The sequence below is a fragment of the Eleutherodactylus coqui genome, chromosome 13, assembly GCF_035609145.1.
Source record: "Eleutherodactylus coqui strain aEleCoq1 chromosome 13, aEleCoq1.hap1, whole genome shotgun sequence".
NCBI lineage: Eukaryota > Metazoa > Chordata > Amphibia > Anura > Eleutherodactylidae > Eleutherodactylus > Eleutherodactylus coqui.
In genome coordinates, this window is record NC_089849.1 from 63,587,481 (window position 1) to 63,606,341 (window position 18,861).

Genomic DNA, 18,861 nt, shown 5'->3' on the forward strand with positions numbered 1-18,861 from the left:
CTTGGGGTCAGGGTATCAGCACTGGGCAACATGTATTTTCTCTCATGTTACCACAGTTATCTGAGACACTGGTTTGGGCCAAACAAGAGGAGCGTTACTGCATTAATGAGACGTTCACTGCTGTACTAGCATCGGAGTCCGCTCTATGCCCACGATTGCTGAGGGTGTGTGCAGAGGCCTATGTCCTCGGCGGAGTGAAAGTCTGCCATGTTTGGGCACTGTAATTTCTTCATGTTTATTACTGTCTTTGGGTTTCTTTGGCTCGCCTATGCTGTGGGGGCACAAAGACTTCCCATAGCGGTGTTTTACCTGTCTGGCACAACTACACTGACTGACTTGGGTAGGGTGTGCAGAGTGCAGATGTCTTTCCTCTTTCGGTGTCGATTAAGGTATCCGACACCTATACAGAATGAATAGTGTGTGAGCACATGGATTTTTCCATTGCTATGTAACTCGCGGCACCTTGGGTCACACAAGGTGTTTGCTGGGACCGAGCCTGACCCTGGGCCCGCTCACATACTTCCCACACAGACTATAGCGGGTCCTGGTCATGGTTTCTTGGCCTTGTAATGCCACCTCCTCCTCCTGCTTGGGGTCAGGGGATTAGCACTGGGCAACATGTATTTTCTCCTGTGTTACCACAGTTATCTGAGACACTGGTTTGGGCCAAACAAGAGGAGCGTTTCTGCATTAATGAGACGTTCACTGCTGTACTAGCATCAGAGTCCGCTTTATGCCCGCGATTGCTGAGGGTGTTGGCAGAGGCCTACGTCCTGGGGGAAATGCAACTGCACCAGGTTGGGCCTCTGGAACTTCTTCCTGGTTAATCCAGTCTTTGAAGTGGTGAAAGCAACCGTAACTGATTTAATGAGACCTTCACAGCTGTACTAGCATCGGAGTCTGCTTTGTGCCCGCGATTGCTGAGGGTTTGGGCAGAGGCCTATGTCCTGGAGGAAATGCAACTGCGCCAGGTTGGGCCTGTGGAACTTCTTCCTGGTTAATCCAGTCTTTGGAGCGGTGAAAGCAACCGCAACTAATTAAATGAGACATTCACAGCTGTACTAGCATCGAAGTCCGCTTTATGCCCACAATTGCTGAGGGTGTGGGCAGAGGCCGAGGTCCTCGGCGGAGTGAAAGTCTGCCATGTTTGGGCACTGTAATTGCTTCATGTTTAATACTTTCCCTGGGTTCCTTTGGCTCATCTATGCTGTGAGTGCACAAAGACTTCCCATAGCGGTGTTTTACCTGTCTGACACAAATACACTGACTGACTAGGGTAGAAATGTGGGCCGAGGTCCTTGGCGGGGTGAAACTCTGCCATGTTTGAGCACTCTGATTTCCTCGTGTGTAATACCATGCTTGAGTTCCTTGGGCTCGCCTATGCTGTGAGTGCACAAAGACTTCCCATTGTGGTGTTTTACCTGTCTGGCACAAATACACTGACTGACTAGGGTAGAAATGTGGGCCGAGGTCCTTGGCGGGGTGAAACTCTGCCATGTTTGGGCGCTCTGATTTCTTCTTGTGTAATACCATCTTTGTGCACTGACAGTATAGGCAAGCCCAAGGAACTCAAAGACTTTCCACTGCGGTGTTGAGCTGTCTAACACCTACACAGAATGGACAGCAATGCCAGCATGTACCCCAGGAGAAGAGGCAGCGGTGTCACCCGCAGGCAGTGATTGTCCTTGGTTGCAGGTAGTGTGGTGCTTAGCTAAGGTGTGCCTTGCTAATGAGGGTTTGTCCGAAGTAAAAATTGTTAGGGGGTGATGCCAGACTCTTGCCCCCATTTTGGCTTAATAGTGGGACCTGGGAGCCAGAGATGCAGCCCAGCATGCTGCCCCTGCCGTTCCCTATCCGGTTCTGTGATGTTTCCATGACTTTCTGAGGTTTCACAAGTCATGATCTATGTGGAGCATAGGTCCCATACAAAAATGCTTGAGTCGCTCATTGACTTCAATGGGGTTCGTTACTCGAAACGAGCTCTCGAGCATTGCGGAAAGTTTGACTCGAGCAACGAGCACCGGAGCATTTTGGTGCTCGCTCATCTCTATTCATTATCTATACAGGCTCCTGATGAGTCGTGTCGACAACAGAAATGTGTCGAGCCACTATATAACCGTTTTTTTGGTGAACCAGATGTTTGTGCTGAAGGATTATCCAGAACCTAAACTATACTGGACCTAAAAGCCAACTCACAGCCCTTGTTCTGGCCTAACTTTCATGCAACAACTGGGATAGTAGATTCCCTATTATCTCCCCTTTTTGGGGGGTCACATCCCTTTAATCACCTTTAACCTGTTGGTCCTCATTCTTGTGGACGGGCCTATTTGTTTGTTTATGATTATGGGCGGACAGGCAGTGCCTTAGTGGTCAGGAAATCAATATTTTGTGTTCCCCTTCACATCTGCTAAGGACAACTATCCTTCTATTTTTTTACTTATTTCAGTAATTGGCAATATGTCTGTTACACATTAAGACATAACCAATTATTGTTCTAGAATCACGTACAGTGCCTGTCTGTGCGTATCAATTTTTTTGTGTTGTCTGTGTATTAATGCCGCTCCCCCCTAGTTCTTAATTACTTTAATAAGGGTTATATTTTAAGGCGCTTGCCAGTGATAGCGGTTTAAGTCCCTCTACTCCCCTGCAACTGTGATTTTTAAGTCACTTAGAAGGGTCAATGTGACCCCAACTAGGTATTTACTCTGTACAGTTCAGCCACAAACATACAAGTGACAACATGTGGCAAACTGCGATTAAGCGGAAGCACGTGGAGTCACATTGCTTGGTTCAAAAGTTACATAGCACAATTAGACATGCTAGGGTCTTATTTTGAGCCCGTTAAGTTAGTTAACGATTAAATTGCACATATTTTTGTACGTAACTCACATTCATAAGTGTAACTATTGGGGTAGCAGGCAAAGCAGCTGCATAGTGTCTAAGGCCGCCTGCAGACGGCCGGGTCGGATCCGGCTGCGAGAATTCTCGCAGCGGGACTCGACCTGAGCGCCTGCAGAGAGCACCGCGGACTCACCCACTCCCGTAGCTCCGGCCTAGGTAGGAAGGGAACGACACATTGGACAGAGCAATGACTATGATAAGCATAAACTTCATTTTTCTTGAACACACCCACTGTTAAGAGAGGTCATTGCACAGTGGGACCGCCTCACGAGTTAATAAAGCCTAATGACTTGTTATGCCACAGCCTATGCAATATCACCATCTACTATTTCACAGCGCCGACGTGTCCATGAACTTTGAGAGAGAGATGACTAATGCACATGACCAATACCTTCAGCTCCTGAAAGAGAAGGTGAGTAAATTTGGTGCAAGCTCATCCGGTATCCTATAAGAGTATAGCTCATATTAGTTTGTGTATTGCCTATGAGATTACAATCCAGATCTCATTCCCTACAGAAAATGTATGTTAAAGAGAAAGAGTAAATAATAACTTCAGTCACCATATGATTTTACATTGATGAAGCCCCTATAACACATGAATATCGGTGTAAAGCAAGGTATTTAAAAGGAACTTGTCCCATTGAGCATGGTATCTTATCTGCGGGAGGCATGTTATAAGGCTGAAAAACTAAGACGAATATTATAGAATTTTATGGGAAAATATTCAGTATAACTTATAATTTACTATTGTAAATCTCTGCTCTTCATATTCTTAGGAGTCCAGTGGGAGTCTTACTTATTGACTTACTGCTATCTCTGTATACATAATCATGCAGTGATAGCTGTCAATCACTGATAGTACCGCCCACTTGACTCCTAAAAACGAGAAGGGGCAGAGGTGTAAATGATAAATTCTACTGAATCTTTTTCCATAAAACTATATATCAATCTACTTAGTTTTTCTTGCTGTATAACGTGCTGGACTACATATTCTATATGAGAGGTTCCCTTAAACATTAAGAAAGTATCATGTAGATAACAGCCACTAGCTGCTACAATACAAGAATTGCATATATTACATGGCTAACCAAACACACCCACCTCCAAAATCAAACCTATTATATAATCTTTATACTGAACATAGTGAAATACATTGTCCATATAAAACCATCAAACAATGTGATAAGTATGCAGCTAGCAAGTGTCACATCTGGATCGACTAGTTTGCACAACGGGAAACGGCAAGTTTCAAATTCAAAGATGGAGTAAAAACCAATGACTGATTGTACAGGTCTTATAGGACAAACTAGTATAGCAGAACCGAGCATATCTAGGTATGGAGGATTTCATGGGCTAAACTGACAGAACTGGACTGGTCTCTCAAGCAAAGAACCTATCCAGAAAGCACAACCCCGCTATGGGAGAGAGACTGGAAACCAGTCCAAGACTACTAATAACAAGTACACTGAACACTGAATCTAATAAACCGCATATCCTAAAAGACAGTGCTGACTACAACCCTAATACAAAGTACTAAAGCACTAAGTTACTAGGAATTTCTCTCGAGAAATTCCTAGTAACTTAGTTGTTGTGTAGCTGATCCTGTGCAGTAAATGTCCTGTTGGGGGTCTCTATGTTGGAGAAAGGATAAAAAATGAAAGTGAGAATGAGGTCTCATTGCCACACAATTAAAGAAAGAAATACAGAATTACCTGTGGTGGAGCATTTTTCTAGTCACGGACACAATATAGAACATATGAAAAGTATCTGTATTAAAAGGCAACTTCAAATCCCAACATCATAGAAGAATTTTATAACATTTCATAGCAGTTTATAACCATCTTTGACACTCTTAAGACCAGAATCAACATTGGAAGCAGATTCATGCATCACCGCAGATTATATGTAATCTATAGCAGAGTCCTTTCTGAATGAAGGTTGGCACTCATCAATGAACTGGCTAAATATAACATCACAGTAGCCAGCATCATTGAAGCTTGTCTACTGCATCATGACCAGCAAAAGGTTAATGGCGCCACCATTTTACACTCTGGTGGCTCAGACCACACCCAGGGAGTGGCACTGATCCTTCGCCCTCCCATAAATCAGTCCACGGTAATGTGGCATCCGATCTCTCCGCATCTGCAGTATGCCAGGTTCGTTCATTGTGACGGTCACATGTCCATTATTGTGGCATATGCACCAACTGAAGTACGCACAATTGCAGACAAAGATGCCTTTTACGACCAGCTTGCCACCACTGTGCAGTCCATCCCTCCGCATGATGTACTCATAGTGCTTGGCGACTTGAACGCAAACCCGTACTCCTGGCTATGAAGACATCGTTGGACCCTTTGGTGAAGGCCCAACCAATGACAATTCCCATCGGATGCTGTCATACTGTACCTCAACGAGCCTCGCAGTGGCGGGGTCCTGGTTCCAGAGACGTGGCATGCATAGGTTTACCTGGATATCCAACGATGAATGTACAAAAAAGGAACTGGATCACATACTCATTCATCATCGCAATTGTGTCAAATCATGTAGAGTCTACCGCGGGGCAGAAGCTCCAGCAAACACAGCCCACCATTTGCTTATTGCCGAAATAGCAGTTCCACTCCGTCCGCTCCATAAGACAAGTTCACAACCTTCACTGAACGTTCACGCCGTGAGGGAAGATGCAGCACTCGAATGTCAGTATAAGATCGCAATCGAAACTGGTTTCACGCTCTGGATAATCTCCCAGATGAACCAGAGGCAGCTTGGAATGCCACAAGAGATGCTATCCATGAAGCTGCAAGGATCTTTCTCAGATACCGGAATTCCCGTAGGCAGCCCTGGCTAACAGATGACACTATGCAGGTCCTTGAAGCAAAGGCGAAAGTCCGTCTTAAGAACAATCAAGCGGAATGTACGAGGCTAAAGGGCGTGTGCCAGGCAAAGCCCAAAAAAGACATGGAGCGGTACTATAATGGTGAAACTGAGGAGGGTCTGAAGTCAAACGATCTAAGAGCAGCATGCAAAGCAGTCGCCAAAATCCGAGGGGTCTCAGGGACCAGCCGGCATATGCCAATCCACAAATCCGATGGCAGCCCTTGTACCAACCATAACGAGACACTCCAACGCTGGCGTTAATATTTCTCATCTACCCTAAACCATCCACCGGCTAATCCGTGCCACTATCTCAACGACCTCGCATCTGTTGCTGTGGATGACCATTTTGTGCCTACAGATGCACTATCATGAAAAGAGGTCTGTTCTGCTATTCAGAAACTTAGACACAGACGCGCCGCCGGCTCAGATGGCATTCCACTCGAACTGCTGAGATGCGCAATTAAGCTGATAAGCACTGCCCTACATCAACTATTTCTGCACGTCTGGTCCTGTGGGAAAGTCCCCTTCGAATGGTAGGAGGGCATCTACTTGCCCTGTGCAAGTGGAAGGGCCCAAAAACTGCATGCACTAGCTACAGGCTGATAATGCTCCTTTCGGTTCCCGGCAAGGTCCTACTCTCAAGGGTTCAACCACTCCAGACCTTTAAGCAGAGACTCCAGTAGTCAGGCTTCACGGCATCTTCCAGTTGTGGGACATCGTCAGAGGCCTTAACTAAGTAATTTCACCTCCTCTTATGAATCGGATACATGACGGTAGGTGAAATTGTAATTTTTTTTTTACATGATCGCTGTTGTCCATTGGATAGCAGTGATCAAGTGACCAGGGACTGCGTACTGTGAAATCTCCAGGCTCTCGGCTACGTTTTGTAGCCAGGAGCAGGGAGATTTTAAATTACCCGGGCAATCCACGGCCTTTGTGCATGCGTCCGCCACTTCAGCGACAGGTGCATGTGCAGAAGCCGGGAAACGTTTTGCAGATGAATCCCTAATTTCATCTTCCCTCATGGATATGATTCGTGAGGGGAGATGAAACTTTCTTTTTCTTTTTTCTTAATTTAAGTGATCCTTGTTATCCATTGGATAGCAGCGATCATGTGACTGGGAACCGCATACAGTGGCTCCTGGTGATATCTCTCTGCCACCGGCTACACATGCTAGCTGGGAGCAGAGGGATTTTAAATCTCCCAGGGCGCGAGCTCTTCTGTGCACATGCCCAACGTTTTCATCGGGCGCGCATGCGCAGAAGATTACGGAGGGTCCTGGAAGGACCAGATCGCCGCAGGACATTGCGGATGACAGGGTTGAGTAGTTTCAGCTGCCCTCATGGATGCGATCTGTGACGGAAGCTAAAACTTTAACTTTTTTCACTTTCTATTTACTTTCATGTGATCAGCGCTATCCGTTGGATAGCAGCGATCGCATGACCAGGGGTCGGATATCTCAGTCCCCCATGACAGCTCCAGGTTGTTGGCTACCTCCGGCAGTCGGCAGCATGGAACTGTCACGTCCTCAGCCCATGTGGCTTTAATCCTCGTGGAAGCATGCTTTTACGTCCCTGAGGATTAAAGCCCACTTAGCTAGGACGAGGCAATGGGGCCGTCACTAAGGGGTTAACTGTACTTTTAAAATATTTCCCTTTATTTGCTGTACTTGAACCGTATTCATGTAAAAAATAGCTGAAAAATTGAGGTATTCTAAAACTTTTTACCTTTAGTGTATATAAAAGAAAACCTGCTGTCATATAGTGCCCAGATTAATTGTGTCAAATGGAGTTAATGCCAATTGTGCCCTACAGTAACCTAATTAATAGTGCTATTCAGTGCCCAGACTAATAACACCATACAGTGCACTGATCTATAGTGCCATACATTGCCCAAGCCAATGGCACTGTACAATGTTCAGACCAACAGTGCCATACAGTGCAGAGACCAATAGTGCTATACAATTCACAGAATAACAGTGTCACAGTGCCCAGTAGTACTTTCTATAGCCTGTTGCTGGCATAATGTGTATCACCGGACACCTCCGTGTCATGAAATCAATGTGGCAGGCTTATACACAGGAGGAGAACAGGGAATTCAAACTCCCCACAGACTGCAAAGGAAGATGCTATATAGTATTAGTGGTATATGGTGAAACTAATGCTAACAAAACTTTTTAAAAAATCCACTTTGTGGTTTGGGACTGCAAACAAATAATCCCCATTATTTTATGTCTCTTCATTGCTTTTTACAGAATTTCCACTTTCTGGTTCTACTTTCTTGCATACCCCTTCTTACTAGGCAACATATACTAATTATAATTGCTATTATCTGTTGTCTGTCCTTCTCTGCAGAAGTATCGCATCCTGGTGTATAGTGGAGACTTGGACATGGCATGCAACTTTTTGGCCATTGAGTGGTTTGTGAATTCGCTTAATCTGAAGGTAAGCAGACTTATGTGATCATATAAAATATTAAAAATGTTCTTCAGAAATGTCCAAATGTTTCATTCCTCATACAGAAGAAAGAAAAAAAGAGAGCAGAGGAAGCGCTAGATGTGCATTACCAGTTTCCAATATTTGATGGTAGCAAAATCTTAATTTCTCACTTTCCCCGGTTATGCTTCCACAGCCAGAACGCTGCCGAGAGCCTGTAATGTAATGCAGGAGACCTGCCGCCTCTCCGTAGCTCTTCCGATTTCCACGCTGAGATCGGTAAACTGAGTTGTTATAAAAATCAGGTAGCGTCATTGCTTTTGCAGAAAATACCTTCCCATCTTGAGACAGGAATTTTAAATCAAACATGTGACCAGGGAGTCATCGGTGCCCCAAAGAGGAGTAAGAATCTTCAAAAACTTTTATCCGCCAGTGAATATCACCCAAGCCATAATCAGAAAACTTGGCTTGCGCTGGGAGGGTTTTCTGGCCGCGTTAGCAGCCGTTGTAATGTATGTAAATTCAGTTAAAAGACAAATATCTGTTATGCATCTAATAAGTTAGCCAGTTCTAAAATAAAAAACATTTAAGAATTGTGAAACGCAACCCGTAGTTTATAACATAATTTGTACAGAGTGCAGTTTCGTCTATGTGGGCTCTACAGTCGGGAAATTGATAACAAGGTTCACGGCACATATTAGGTATTGAAAGGCGGAATAAAAATACATCGGGAGCAGCCAGATATCTCATAGAGGCACATACAGGCTCTACTACCAATCTGAAGTATAGAGGCATTGAAAAGGTTAAAGGAGATGTCTCGAGGAAGCAGTTAATTTTTTTTTTTGCCCAGTCCCCCCCATTAAACACACATTACTAAGCCCCCCTGTAAATGACATTTCTAGCTGGTTCGTACTTACCGTTCCAGCGTTTCAGCAAGTTATAAAAGTTTCCTCAAGATGGCCGCCGGCTCTTTCCCAGTCGCTCGCTGCAGCCCGACGTGCGCGCTCCCGAGACGCCGCCAGCTGTGTCTCCATGGCAACCGGACGCATCGCAGCCGCCGACCAGACGCCCCGCAGCCGCCGACCAGACAGCAGGTAACCGGCGCTAGCCCCCGGCTCCCCAGCGCTAGTTCCCCCGGCGCAGCGACAGCCCCCCCGGCCTAGCGACAGCCCCCCCCATCGCAGCGACAGCCCCCCCGGCCTAGCGCTAGCTCCCCCGGCGCAGCGACAGCCCCCCCGGCCTAGCGCTAGCTCCCCCGGCGCAGCGACAGCCCCCCCGGCCTAGCGACAGCCCCCCCCATCGCAGCGACAGCCCCCCCGGCCTAGCGCTAGCTCCCCCGGCCTAGCGACAGCCCCCCCCGGCCTAGCGACAGCCCCCCCCGGCCTAGCGACAGCTCCCCCGGCCTAGCGACAGCCCCCCCGGCCTAGCGCTAGCTCCCCCGGCCTAGCGACAGCCCCCCCCGGCCTAGCGACAGCCCCCCCCCGGCCTAGCGACAGCCCCCCCCCGGCCTAGCGACAGCTCCCCCGGCCTAGCGACAGCCCCCCCGGCCTAGCGACAGCCCCCCCCATCGCAGCGACAGCCCCCCCGGCCTAGCGCTAGCTCCCCCGGCCTAGCGACAGCCCCCCCCGGCCTAGCGACAGCCCCCCCCCGGCCTAGCGACAGCTCCCCCGGCCTAGCGACAGCCCCCCCGGCCTAGCGACAGCCCCCCCGGCCTAGCGACAGCCCCCCCCATCGCAGCGACAGCCCCCCCGGCCTAGCGCTAGCTCCCCCGGCGCAGCGACAGCCCCCCCGGCCTAGCGACAGCCCCCCCCATCGCAGCGACAGCCCCCCCGGCCTAGCGCTAGCTCCCCCGGCCTAGCGACAGCCCCCCCCCGGCCTAGCGACAGCCCCCCCCCGGCCTAGCGACAGCTCCCCCGGCCTAGCGACAGCCCCCCCGGCCTAGCGCTAGCTCCCCCGGCCTAGCGACAGCCCCCCCCGGCCTAGCGACAGCCCCCCCCGGCCTAGCGACAGCCCCCCCCCGGCCTAGCGACAGCTCCCCCGGCCTAGCGACAGCCCCCCCGGCCTAGCGACAGCCCCCCCCATCGCAGCGACAGCCCCCCCGGCCTAGCGCTAGCTCCCCCGGCCTAGCGACAGCCCCCCCCGGCCTAGCGACAGCCCCCCCCCCGGCCTAGCGACAGCTCCCCCGGCCTAGCGACAGCCCCCCCGGCCTAGCGACAGCCCCCCCGGCCTAGCGACAGCCCCCCCCATCGCAGCGACAGCCCCCCCGGCCTAGCGCTAGCTCCCCCGGCCTAGCGACAGCCCCCCCCGGCCTAGCGACAGCCCCCCCCGGCCTAGCGACAGCCCCCCCCCGGCCTAGCGACAGCTCCCCCGGCCTAGCGACAGCCCCCCCGGCCTAGCGACAGCCCCCCCCATCGCAGCGACAGCCCCCCCGGCCTAGCGCTAGCTCCCCCGGCCTAGCGACAGCCCCCCCCGGCCTAGCGACAGCCCCCCCCCGGCCTAGCGACAGCCCCCCCCCGGCCTAGCGACAGCCCCCCCGGCCTAGCGACAGCCCCCCCGGCCTAGCGACAGCCCCCCCGGCCTAGCGACAGCCCCCCCCATCGCAGCGGCAGCCCCCCCGGCCTAGCGACAGCCCCCCCGGCCTAGCGACAGCCCCCCCGGCGCAGCCCGGCGCAGCGGCAGCCCCCCCCCGGCGCAGCCCGGCGCAGCGGCAGCCCCCCCCGACCCATCACTTACCTGGGACGCTTCTCGGGGCTGCTGGGCTGGGCTGGTCTTCTCCGCTGGGCAGCTCCAGTTTCTGCACCTTCCTCTAACAGAGGATGGTGCAGAATGGCCGCTTCAGCGCGCTCCCGAGCAGTGACAGCTCGTCTGCGCATGCGCAGAAGAGCTGTAGCGGGGAGCACACTGAAGCGGCTCGTGCTGAATGGAGAAGACCGGACTGCGCAAGCGCGTCTAAAAAAGCAAGCTGCCAGCGAATTTAGACGGAACCATGGAGACGAGGACGCTAGCAACGGAGCAGGTAAGTGGAATAACTTCTGTATGGCTCATATTTAATGCACAATGTACATTACAAAGTGCATTAATATGGCCATACGGAAGTGTATAACCCCACTTGGTTTCGCGAGACCACCCCTTTAAAAAAAACTCCTAGAGGAGGAGATTGGAGGAAGTGTGTATTAAATAGAGAAGCCTATTGGATTTGGAATTGGGAATCTGACACCCATTGGGGATGAATTACAAAAGTTATTTATCATATACTTATTATTATGGCATTCTGTGTGTTTGTAACACTCTAGTTTCCATTGTCTTGATATATTGTGCATTTTTACAACGGTCCGTCATTTTTGTGGGTGTCTTCCAAATGTGTGTATCCAATTGATGAGCTGGCTTTTAAATTAATCAGTAGGTCATTATTCTCCCGATGCAGGGAACAAGAGGTGTTCTGCTTTGAAACACGTATGCCTGGGCATTATGCTTGTGCTGAACTATTTTATGTAACTTTTTAATACATGTTTAAATAAAGAATAATCCCTTATAAGGAGCAGTTTTTTTCCTGAATTGTTTGCATCAGATTCTTAAATCTGGTGAAACTCCCGATTCGGGCACGAAACGCGTAATTCCTGTCAGTTTGTTTAATGTAAATAAAGTCAGTGATTTACCATAGCGCACTGTTTCTCCATCAGGAGTAGCGCCATCTAATCTCTATCTTTTTGCTCCTATTCTATCATGTTTTATATCTGCTACTCAGTAATTCTGTGTGATATGTATTCACTGTCCACCAATGTCCTTGTATCTATTGATCTTCTGCAGGTAGAGGACTCCTACCATCCTTGGATGTACCATGATGGAACACAGTTACAGATTGCTGGTTTTGCAAAAGATTTCGTCAACCTCACCCTTCTAACTGTGAAGGTATAAACAGCACGCAGTTGTTCTTTACTCTTAGTCTTTGTTTCTGTATTTTCTCACTGTATGTTCTAGTTGTGAAGTGTCATCAACTTTTCTTATCCTGTTATGGCCAATAAAGGCCAAGTGGTCCATGGAGTCCATGCATATTACCTACTGACCTTGATTGATATGGTAGGTCCAGATATTGTAGATACTATTCATAGTTCATATTGGAAGTTTATTTACTATATCTGCTAATAGATGGTTCTAAACATCTAGGATATCATTGATTTGCCCCCTTTTTGTGATCCATTTTTGATGCAAGGTTCGTGAAAAATTAAGCTGAATGTTCCCACTGTTGGGACCCAAAGTGATCTATAAGTGATATATCAGTAATATATGCAAAAGCCTGGGCAGCAAGTGTTCACTGCTCATGTACTACCACTACAGGGGAAATTACACAGTTCCCATTGAAATAAATGACTAGTAATGCAAATTATAGATGTTTTTCACAAACCGCCTCTACACAATTATACAGTGACCAGAACTGTCTCATAGGGAAGCTATTCAGTTAGCAGTTACACATTATGATTTGTTATCTACTTAGCTCAGTTGTCTCAGTGCAGGATTATATCTTGAATATACGGTAGAATCTACATCTATGAGATCTGACCTTGATTGTCATAGATAATAATTCAGTGACTAATTCTTAAGACCCGACTGCCGTCAGCCAGAGAAGCGCTGCTTTAAAGGTGGATTAGTGTGCTAACAAAATTCCAAATACGATTCATAGAGGGATTTTGATAAATGCATAGATTTTCTCATTCCACTTGCAAGGAGGAAATTGGATACATTTACTGGAGATGAGCACATTTTTTAAACATTTGGCTTAGCTGATTCGACATATTTCGGGAAAAAGTTTTGTTTAGTCGAAAGTGAAAGTTCACCAAAACCCTGAAATACTTTTTATTGATGGTCTTGTGGCTCAGCAGTTAGCACTGTTGTCTTGTGGTCTTAGGTTGAAATGGCAGTAGCGGCTCCTCTCTTCTACTCTCCATTCAAGAAACTGTGTGCCCCTTCTCTACTAAGGATAAACGGTCCTCCAAAAAACTGTGCCTGTGTGTGTAAGCGTGTGTATATGTATGTACATAAGTATATATATATATATATATATATATATATATATATATATGGGTCCTTCTTCAGCCCCCCAGACCTAGAAGAGGTTAAGCAGCTAAGCAGCGAGGGTAAATTAAGATGGTAGTCATGGCAGCTCTGTTGCTCCTCCTGGAAAGGTGGTAAATGTGGTCTGGGACTACTGCTGTTGCAAATATATTGGCAATTCTGATTGCGTGCTGCTCACGCAGTCAGACAGGGAGAGATGTTATTTTGTTATTTCGTCTACGGGTAGGGACCCGTTCTGAGCAAAACAATAAAATATAAAAAATTTGGAGAACTAAACAAAAATGGGTGTAGTAGTCCTTATTTTTAGTGCTGTGCGGTACCCCAGTGCTGATATTATGGATGGTGGGAAGCACTCCAGGAAACAGACTTGGAGGATGAAATAAATGTAACACTTTATTTAAATAGAGACACTTCCTTTCTTGGTAGCAATGATATCATTTGCATTACGTTTGCATGAAGTAGATTATAACGGCATTATTAGAACAGAAACTCCACATGCATCATTCATTATAAATTCAATTAGCTACAAAAGGGTTAATTTGTTCTGGCTTCCTTCTTTACTTTGACTCCAGCTTCTGTTTTGTTCTCTCTGACCTTTTCTCTTCTCTTTCTCTTTTTCTTTTCTCTGCTAACACCCCAAAGTAACTTGTACTTGGTTACTCATACTTTGATATTTCCAGCTTCCCAGCTCCCTGCCTTTCTCTGAGCACTTGGAAAGGGTGGTTTACTTGTTCCTTCCCGGTCTCTATCTCAGGCTCCCCTGGACTAAACTGTAGCATGGACTTGGAAGGCTAATTTACAATGTTCTCCTAGTAGTTTCTCCCCGATCTCTATCTCAGGCTCCCCTGGACTAGACTGGCTAACTCCACCCACTCTCTACCTTTTATACCTTCTACCTCAACCAATCCTGAGCTAGAAGAAAGCTGACTATCCAATGCCTTAGCTAGCTAGGGGTGATTTATAGACGTGAGAGCAGGATAGGATACATTATGTAAAGTCATGCAGTATTAGGTGGTAGGAACACTTTCAATTAATCCATTGTTGACCATTCAAAGGCACACACAATTTAGGAAAAGTATGAACAATAATATCCTAACATGTCACGCTTAGTATAAATCTTAGGAGCTGACAGTCAACACAGAAAGACCTGGAGTACCCAATTCTGGGGTACTACACTTCCATACAGGATGCATTGACTGACATTTCAAATGCCGGTCTTACTAATAGTTTCGCCGATGCATGATGTGCCTAAACATTATGAGGGGCATAACTGTTCATGTATTAGGTGCATCTTGGCACCTCTGTGCACCTAAGCAGAAATGTATGCCAGATCTGATCTGGTGTTCATTTCTGGTATAAGTTATACCAGTTTCTGGTGTAAATGATACATAAATGGGTCGATCCAGGCCTATTTATAAGCAATGCCCGCTTTTTAAAAAAGTGATGGACAGCTGTGCAGATAGCGAAAAGTCACAAATTTTTGTACAAATTTCCAATTGCGCAAAAATTCATGATTTTTTTTAATGCCAGAAACTAGCATAAAAGGTGTTATGAATCTCACCCATTGTTCGCAGAAGACTATCGGCTCCAAATTATGCTGCAAGTTTGCAGCAAAGTCTGCAATGCATCCACTGCAAAAATCTGCATCAGGTTAGTTTATGCTGTGGATTTTTGTGGATTTTTGTGGATTTTCTCCATTGACTTCAATGGGGGAGTCAAACTCCACAACAAATCCAAACTGTTCATTGGCAAAAAGTCTGCAGGTAATGACATAAAAATGGGGATACAACTGTATGCCAACTCTATGCAGTTTTTTTTACATGGTTAGCGAATTTTATTTTTAGGCAAACATAAGCCACTTTCTGGCACTATATCTATACAGTAACTGTTCTGTTACCATATCTATGTGGCAAGCTTATTTCTATTATGGAATCTGTGTAGTAAACTTTGTTCTGGTACCACATCTATGTAGTAAGCTTGGTTCTAGTACAGTATCAATGTAGTAACCTTGTTTCTGTTACAGCATCTATGCAGTAGGCTTGGTTATGATACAGTATATGTAATAAGCTTGATACAATTATCGTATCTATGCAGTACACTTAGTTCTAGTATCGTATCTATAGAGTAAGCTTGATTCTACTACCATATCTATATAGTAAGTTTGGTTCTGGTATTGTATCTACATAAGAATCTTGGTTCTGTTATTGTATGTATGCAGTAAGTTTTAGATCATCAGTAACACTTTAGACCGGTGGGGCTCACAATTTACATACAGGGTTCATTGTCACCTGTGGAGCGGTAGGGACAGGCAACACAGGAATTGGGGTATGATGCGAGCACCAAGCTTACAAAAATAATATATTTTTTTATTTTTACAAATAAACTTGGAAATGAAGTTGCCAGTAGAAGTTTCTGTTAATAGATAAGCAATATGCAGTTATTCAGAAACGTTAGACAATCTAACCGATTCTAACTAAGAGTATTCTTTACTCATCATGAGTGGGGGGTGGTAACAGTTTGTTATAAATTGCAAAGATCACCAACACATTTCAACTGTAAAACACATGGTAGTACCACCAAACGTTTTAACCCTGCAATGGCAGCAAGTGTTGTCCAATAACTTGTCCACAGTTGGCAGATGAATATGTGTTCCTCTGTTATTGGCTCAAGCTTGCGTATTTTAACTGAGTGCCTGAGTTTCAGTGTCTACTCGTGTGCACATGTTGGGCTTTTTCCTGAGGGCCCTCCTCACTTACATATCTCCAGCGTGTTTAGTACTGTAATGCAGTTGACACGTCTTTGGACATCTGTTGGGGGTACCCTGATTCGCAGAGCTGCAGGAAGATGGGAATCCTTTGTAGCAGTCTCTCTAGCTGTAGTCCCTGCAGCTTTGTTCTCTCAGTAACTTTGGTTCTGGCACATTATGGAGCTGCACTTCTCAAACATTGGCTGCCTCCTTTCTAGTGCCACTGTCCCTCACTAACAGGCACAGATTCTCCAGGACATGTCCTCCATGGCTCCCCAAGCCGATCCCTCACTCTTTTGGCAGCTCTTCCAGCCATGCAATCTCTCTTAAGGCTCACTGATATAGAATCTTCATGGAGGTCTCCATCCCAGCTTCTACCTTAAGCAGCAGAAAAACTACTGAGAGAAGTAATATTGGTGATGTGGTCATTGAACAGAGTTACATTTTAGATTGGGTGGCGGCACCAAACTGCATATTTGCCTGAGTATAGGAATTCCCAGTTACATCTTTGTAATTTACTTTAATACTTCTTTAGAACTTTGTGCAATATTTTACAAAGTGTCTGGAAGTCTTTCCGCTCATTAAGAAATCCATAAAAAATTCAACCAGTACAGGCAAAAAGAAACCAATTGAATAATTTGAAGAAGAGAAGGCAATATGTGTTTTGGTTGTAGGAAACCATGAGTCCAGTGACTATTATGAGACAGACTGGCCACCAACGGTGCCCATATTGAAGTGTACTGACTTTCAATTGGAAATAAAACTTGGAGGACAATTTTGAAGTTGCTCTTACAGATTAAAGGAGTATTCTGGAGGCAGGATGTTTTTCCATTGGATGGGTGAAAACTGATAGCTCGTGGGGGGTTAAACACTGGGACCCCCACTGATCCCGAGAATGAAGGGGGGCCACATTTTACCATTACTTTTCTCTGCGAGCTTGCAGTGAGGAGCAGATGGAATGGAGCTGCAGTCATGTATGCACAGTGTCACTCCATTCATTGTCAATGGGACTGTTGGAGATAGCTGAGCATAAAGCGCTCTACTATTTTCGCAAGCCACGTTGAAATGAATGTGGTGGTTGCTGGGCATTCATGGCCAACCCTACATTCAATGACATCCCTATGGGTGGGTGAAAACGTAAAAACGCCCCATCTCTGGAATACCCTTTAGGCAATTTGTTCTTTTTTTATCTGCACTGCCTAATTTTTTGAGTTTTATTATTGGGGTGAACAATTTCTGGGCTCACTGTATTTTCCTAGCACTCAATTGTTGTCTTTCTGGAGTTATGACATCCTGAATAATCAAAAATAATAATTTTTAACATTTTTGTTTTTCATTGATTCGCAGGGAGCCGGTCACATGGTGCCAACTGACAAACCTTTAGAAGCATTTGAAATGTTCAAGCGATTCATTAATCATGAACCCTTCTAGATCTCAAGTTCCAAGTCATGGCGGCCCTGTATGACTCCAGACTGCTTCAGTGTTACTGTTCACATATATTGCTTTTATCCTACTTTTCCCATATATTGCTTTCATCCTTAAGCTGGCTATATACTTCAGCCGCAGAGAGTCGGGATACCCCCATACACATTAGAAGTTTACCAGTTTTACTGAAGCCGGCAGGTTTGGCCAACATTCATTTAATGTGTATGGACACCTTAAGTGTTGATTAAATGTTACTGATTGCTGTTTAGAATTAAGTCACCTGTCACCGAGCAACAATAAAAGCTTCTCTTCTAATAAAAAGGTGTTTCTACTTTAATGTAATACATACAGCAAGATTACTCTTAATGGTTGATGATAATTATACCATGCATAGTGCCAGAGATGTAACTTAAATCTCCTGAGCGCCAATGCAGTAAATCTCTCAGAAGGTTCCCCGTCTGCCATGTGTAATAGCCAAAGTTTGGAAATTCTGTTCTGTTTTTTTTTACTTTGCCATTGATAGAACATGCTGACAAAATGACAATTGATCATCAGTATCTGAGCAGGAAAGTGAAAACCAGTAACAGCCTAATCGGTATACATTGGCCGCCCATGATGAAGTGTGTAGGTGTGGGTGGAAGGGGTTCAGATGGCTAAGCTTTCAAAGCTTGTGACTACCGGGAATCTTAATATTAATTGTATGGCAGGATTATGTAGATTGGCTGGGATATGGGGCAGCAGCTCCCAGGATACAGCTCTGGATGACAGAGGAGTTGCGATCATTACTATCCTGGCTATGGTTAAAGAGGCCGGGTAGGGTGTTTTTTCATCTCACCTGATTTAAGCGGAAGGTCCCTATTCCGTGCGCCATCACCAGCCTTTTTCGAGAGCCGTGCAGAAATGCGTCACCACGAATGGGGTTCATATTAATTTTGCAACGCACAAATCTCGGTTTTCTCAGCTGTGTGAAAGCTGCCTAAGAAACAGAAATTTTCTTCTGCTGGGTGGGGAGTGACCAGTACAGCTTCTGTTGCTGGGTGTATGTCTGCAGAATCTTTCTGGGGTGGTAAGCCAGCCAATGTTGTTGGGAAAGGTTGAGGTCCACTCCTGTTTTTTTTTTTTCAAAAGGTTATTCAGTTTTTAGCCACTTTTGTGATGGCAGAGCCATACAACAAATGAAGTCAAAAATGAACGCAATGCTCATTTGTTTCTGCACTCAGAATTTGTAACATAGGGTCAAATGGTCAACCAAAGTTTTTATTTGAAAGTTTTGAAAAGGTTGCATCACGATGTATAGAGAAAATATCCCGAGTTGTGACAAACAGGTGACTGGTTCTTCCATCATGACAACGCACCGGCCCGCACAGTGCTGAGTGTCAAGCAATTTGTGATGAGAAACAGCATGACTC

At 46.2% G+C, this 18,861-nt stretch overlaps 1 protein-coding gene across 1 annotated transcript in view; it reads left to right on the forward strand.

Moving 5' to 3' along the window:
• The window catches only part of LOC136587558 (lysosomal protective protein-like), a 30,460-nt gene extending 12,710 nt beyond the window's left edge, over positions 1-17,750 (forward strand). The window contains exons 12-15 of the mRNA XM_066586214.1: positions 3,238-3,313; positions 8,131-8,220; positions 12,019-12,120; positions 17,375-17,750. Of these exons, the coding sequence (XP_066442311.1) occupies positions 3,238-3,313; positions 8,131-8,220; positions 12,019-12,120; positions 17,375-17,458 (352 nt within the window). The 3' untranslated portion in view covers positions 17,459-17,750. The remainder of the gene's footprint in view (positions 1-3,237; positions 3,314-8,130; positions 8,221-12,018; positions 12,121-17,374) is intronic.
• Positions 17,751-18,861: the final 1,111 nt, after the last annotated feature.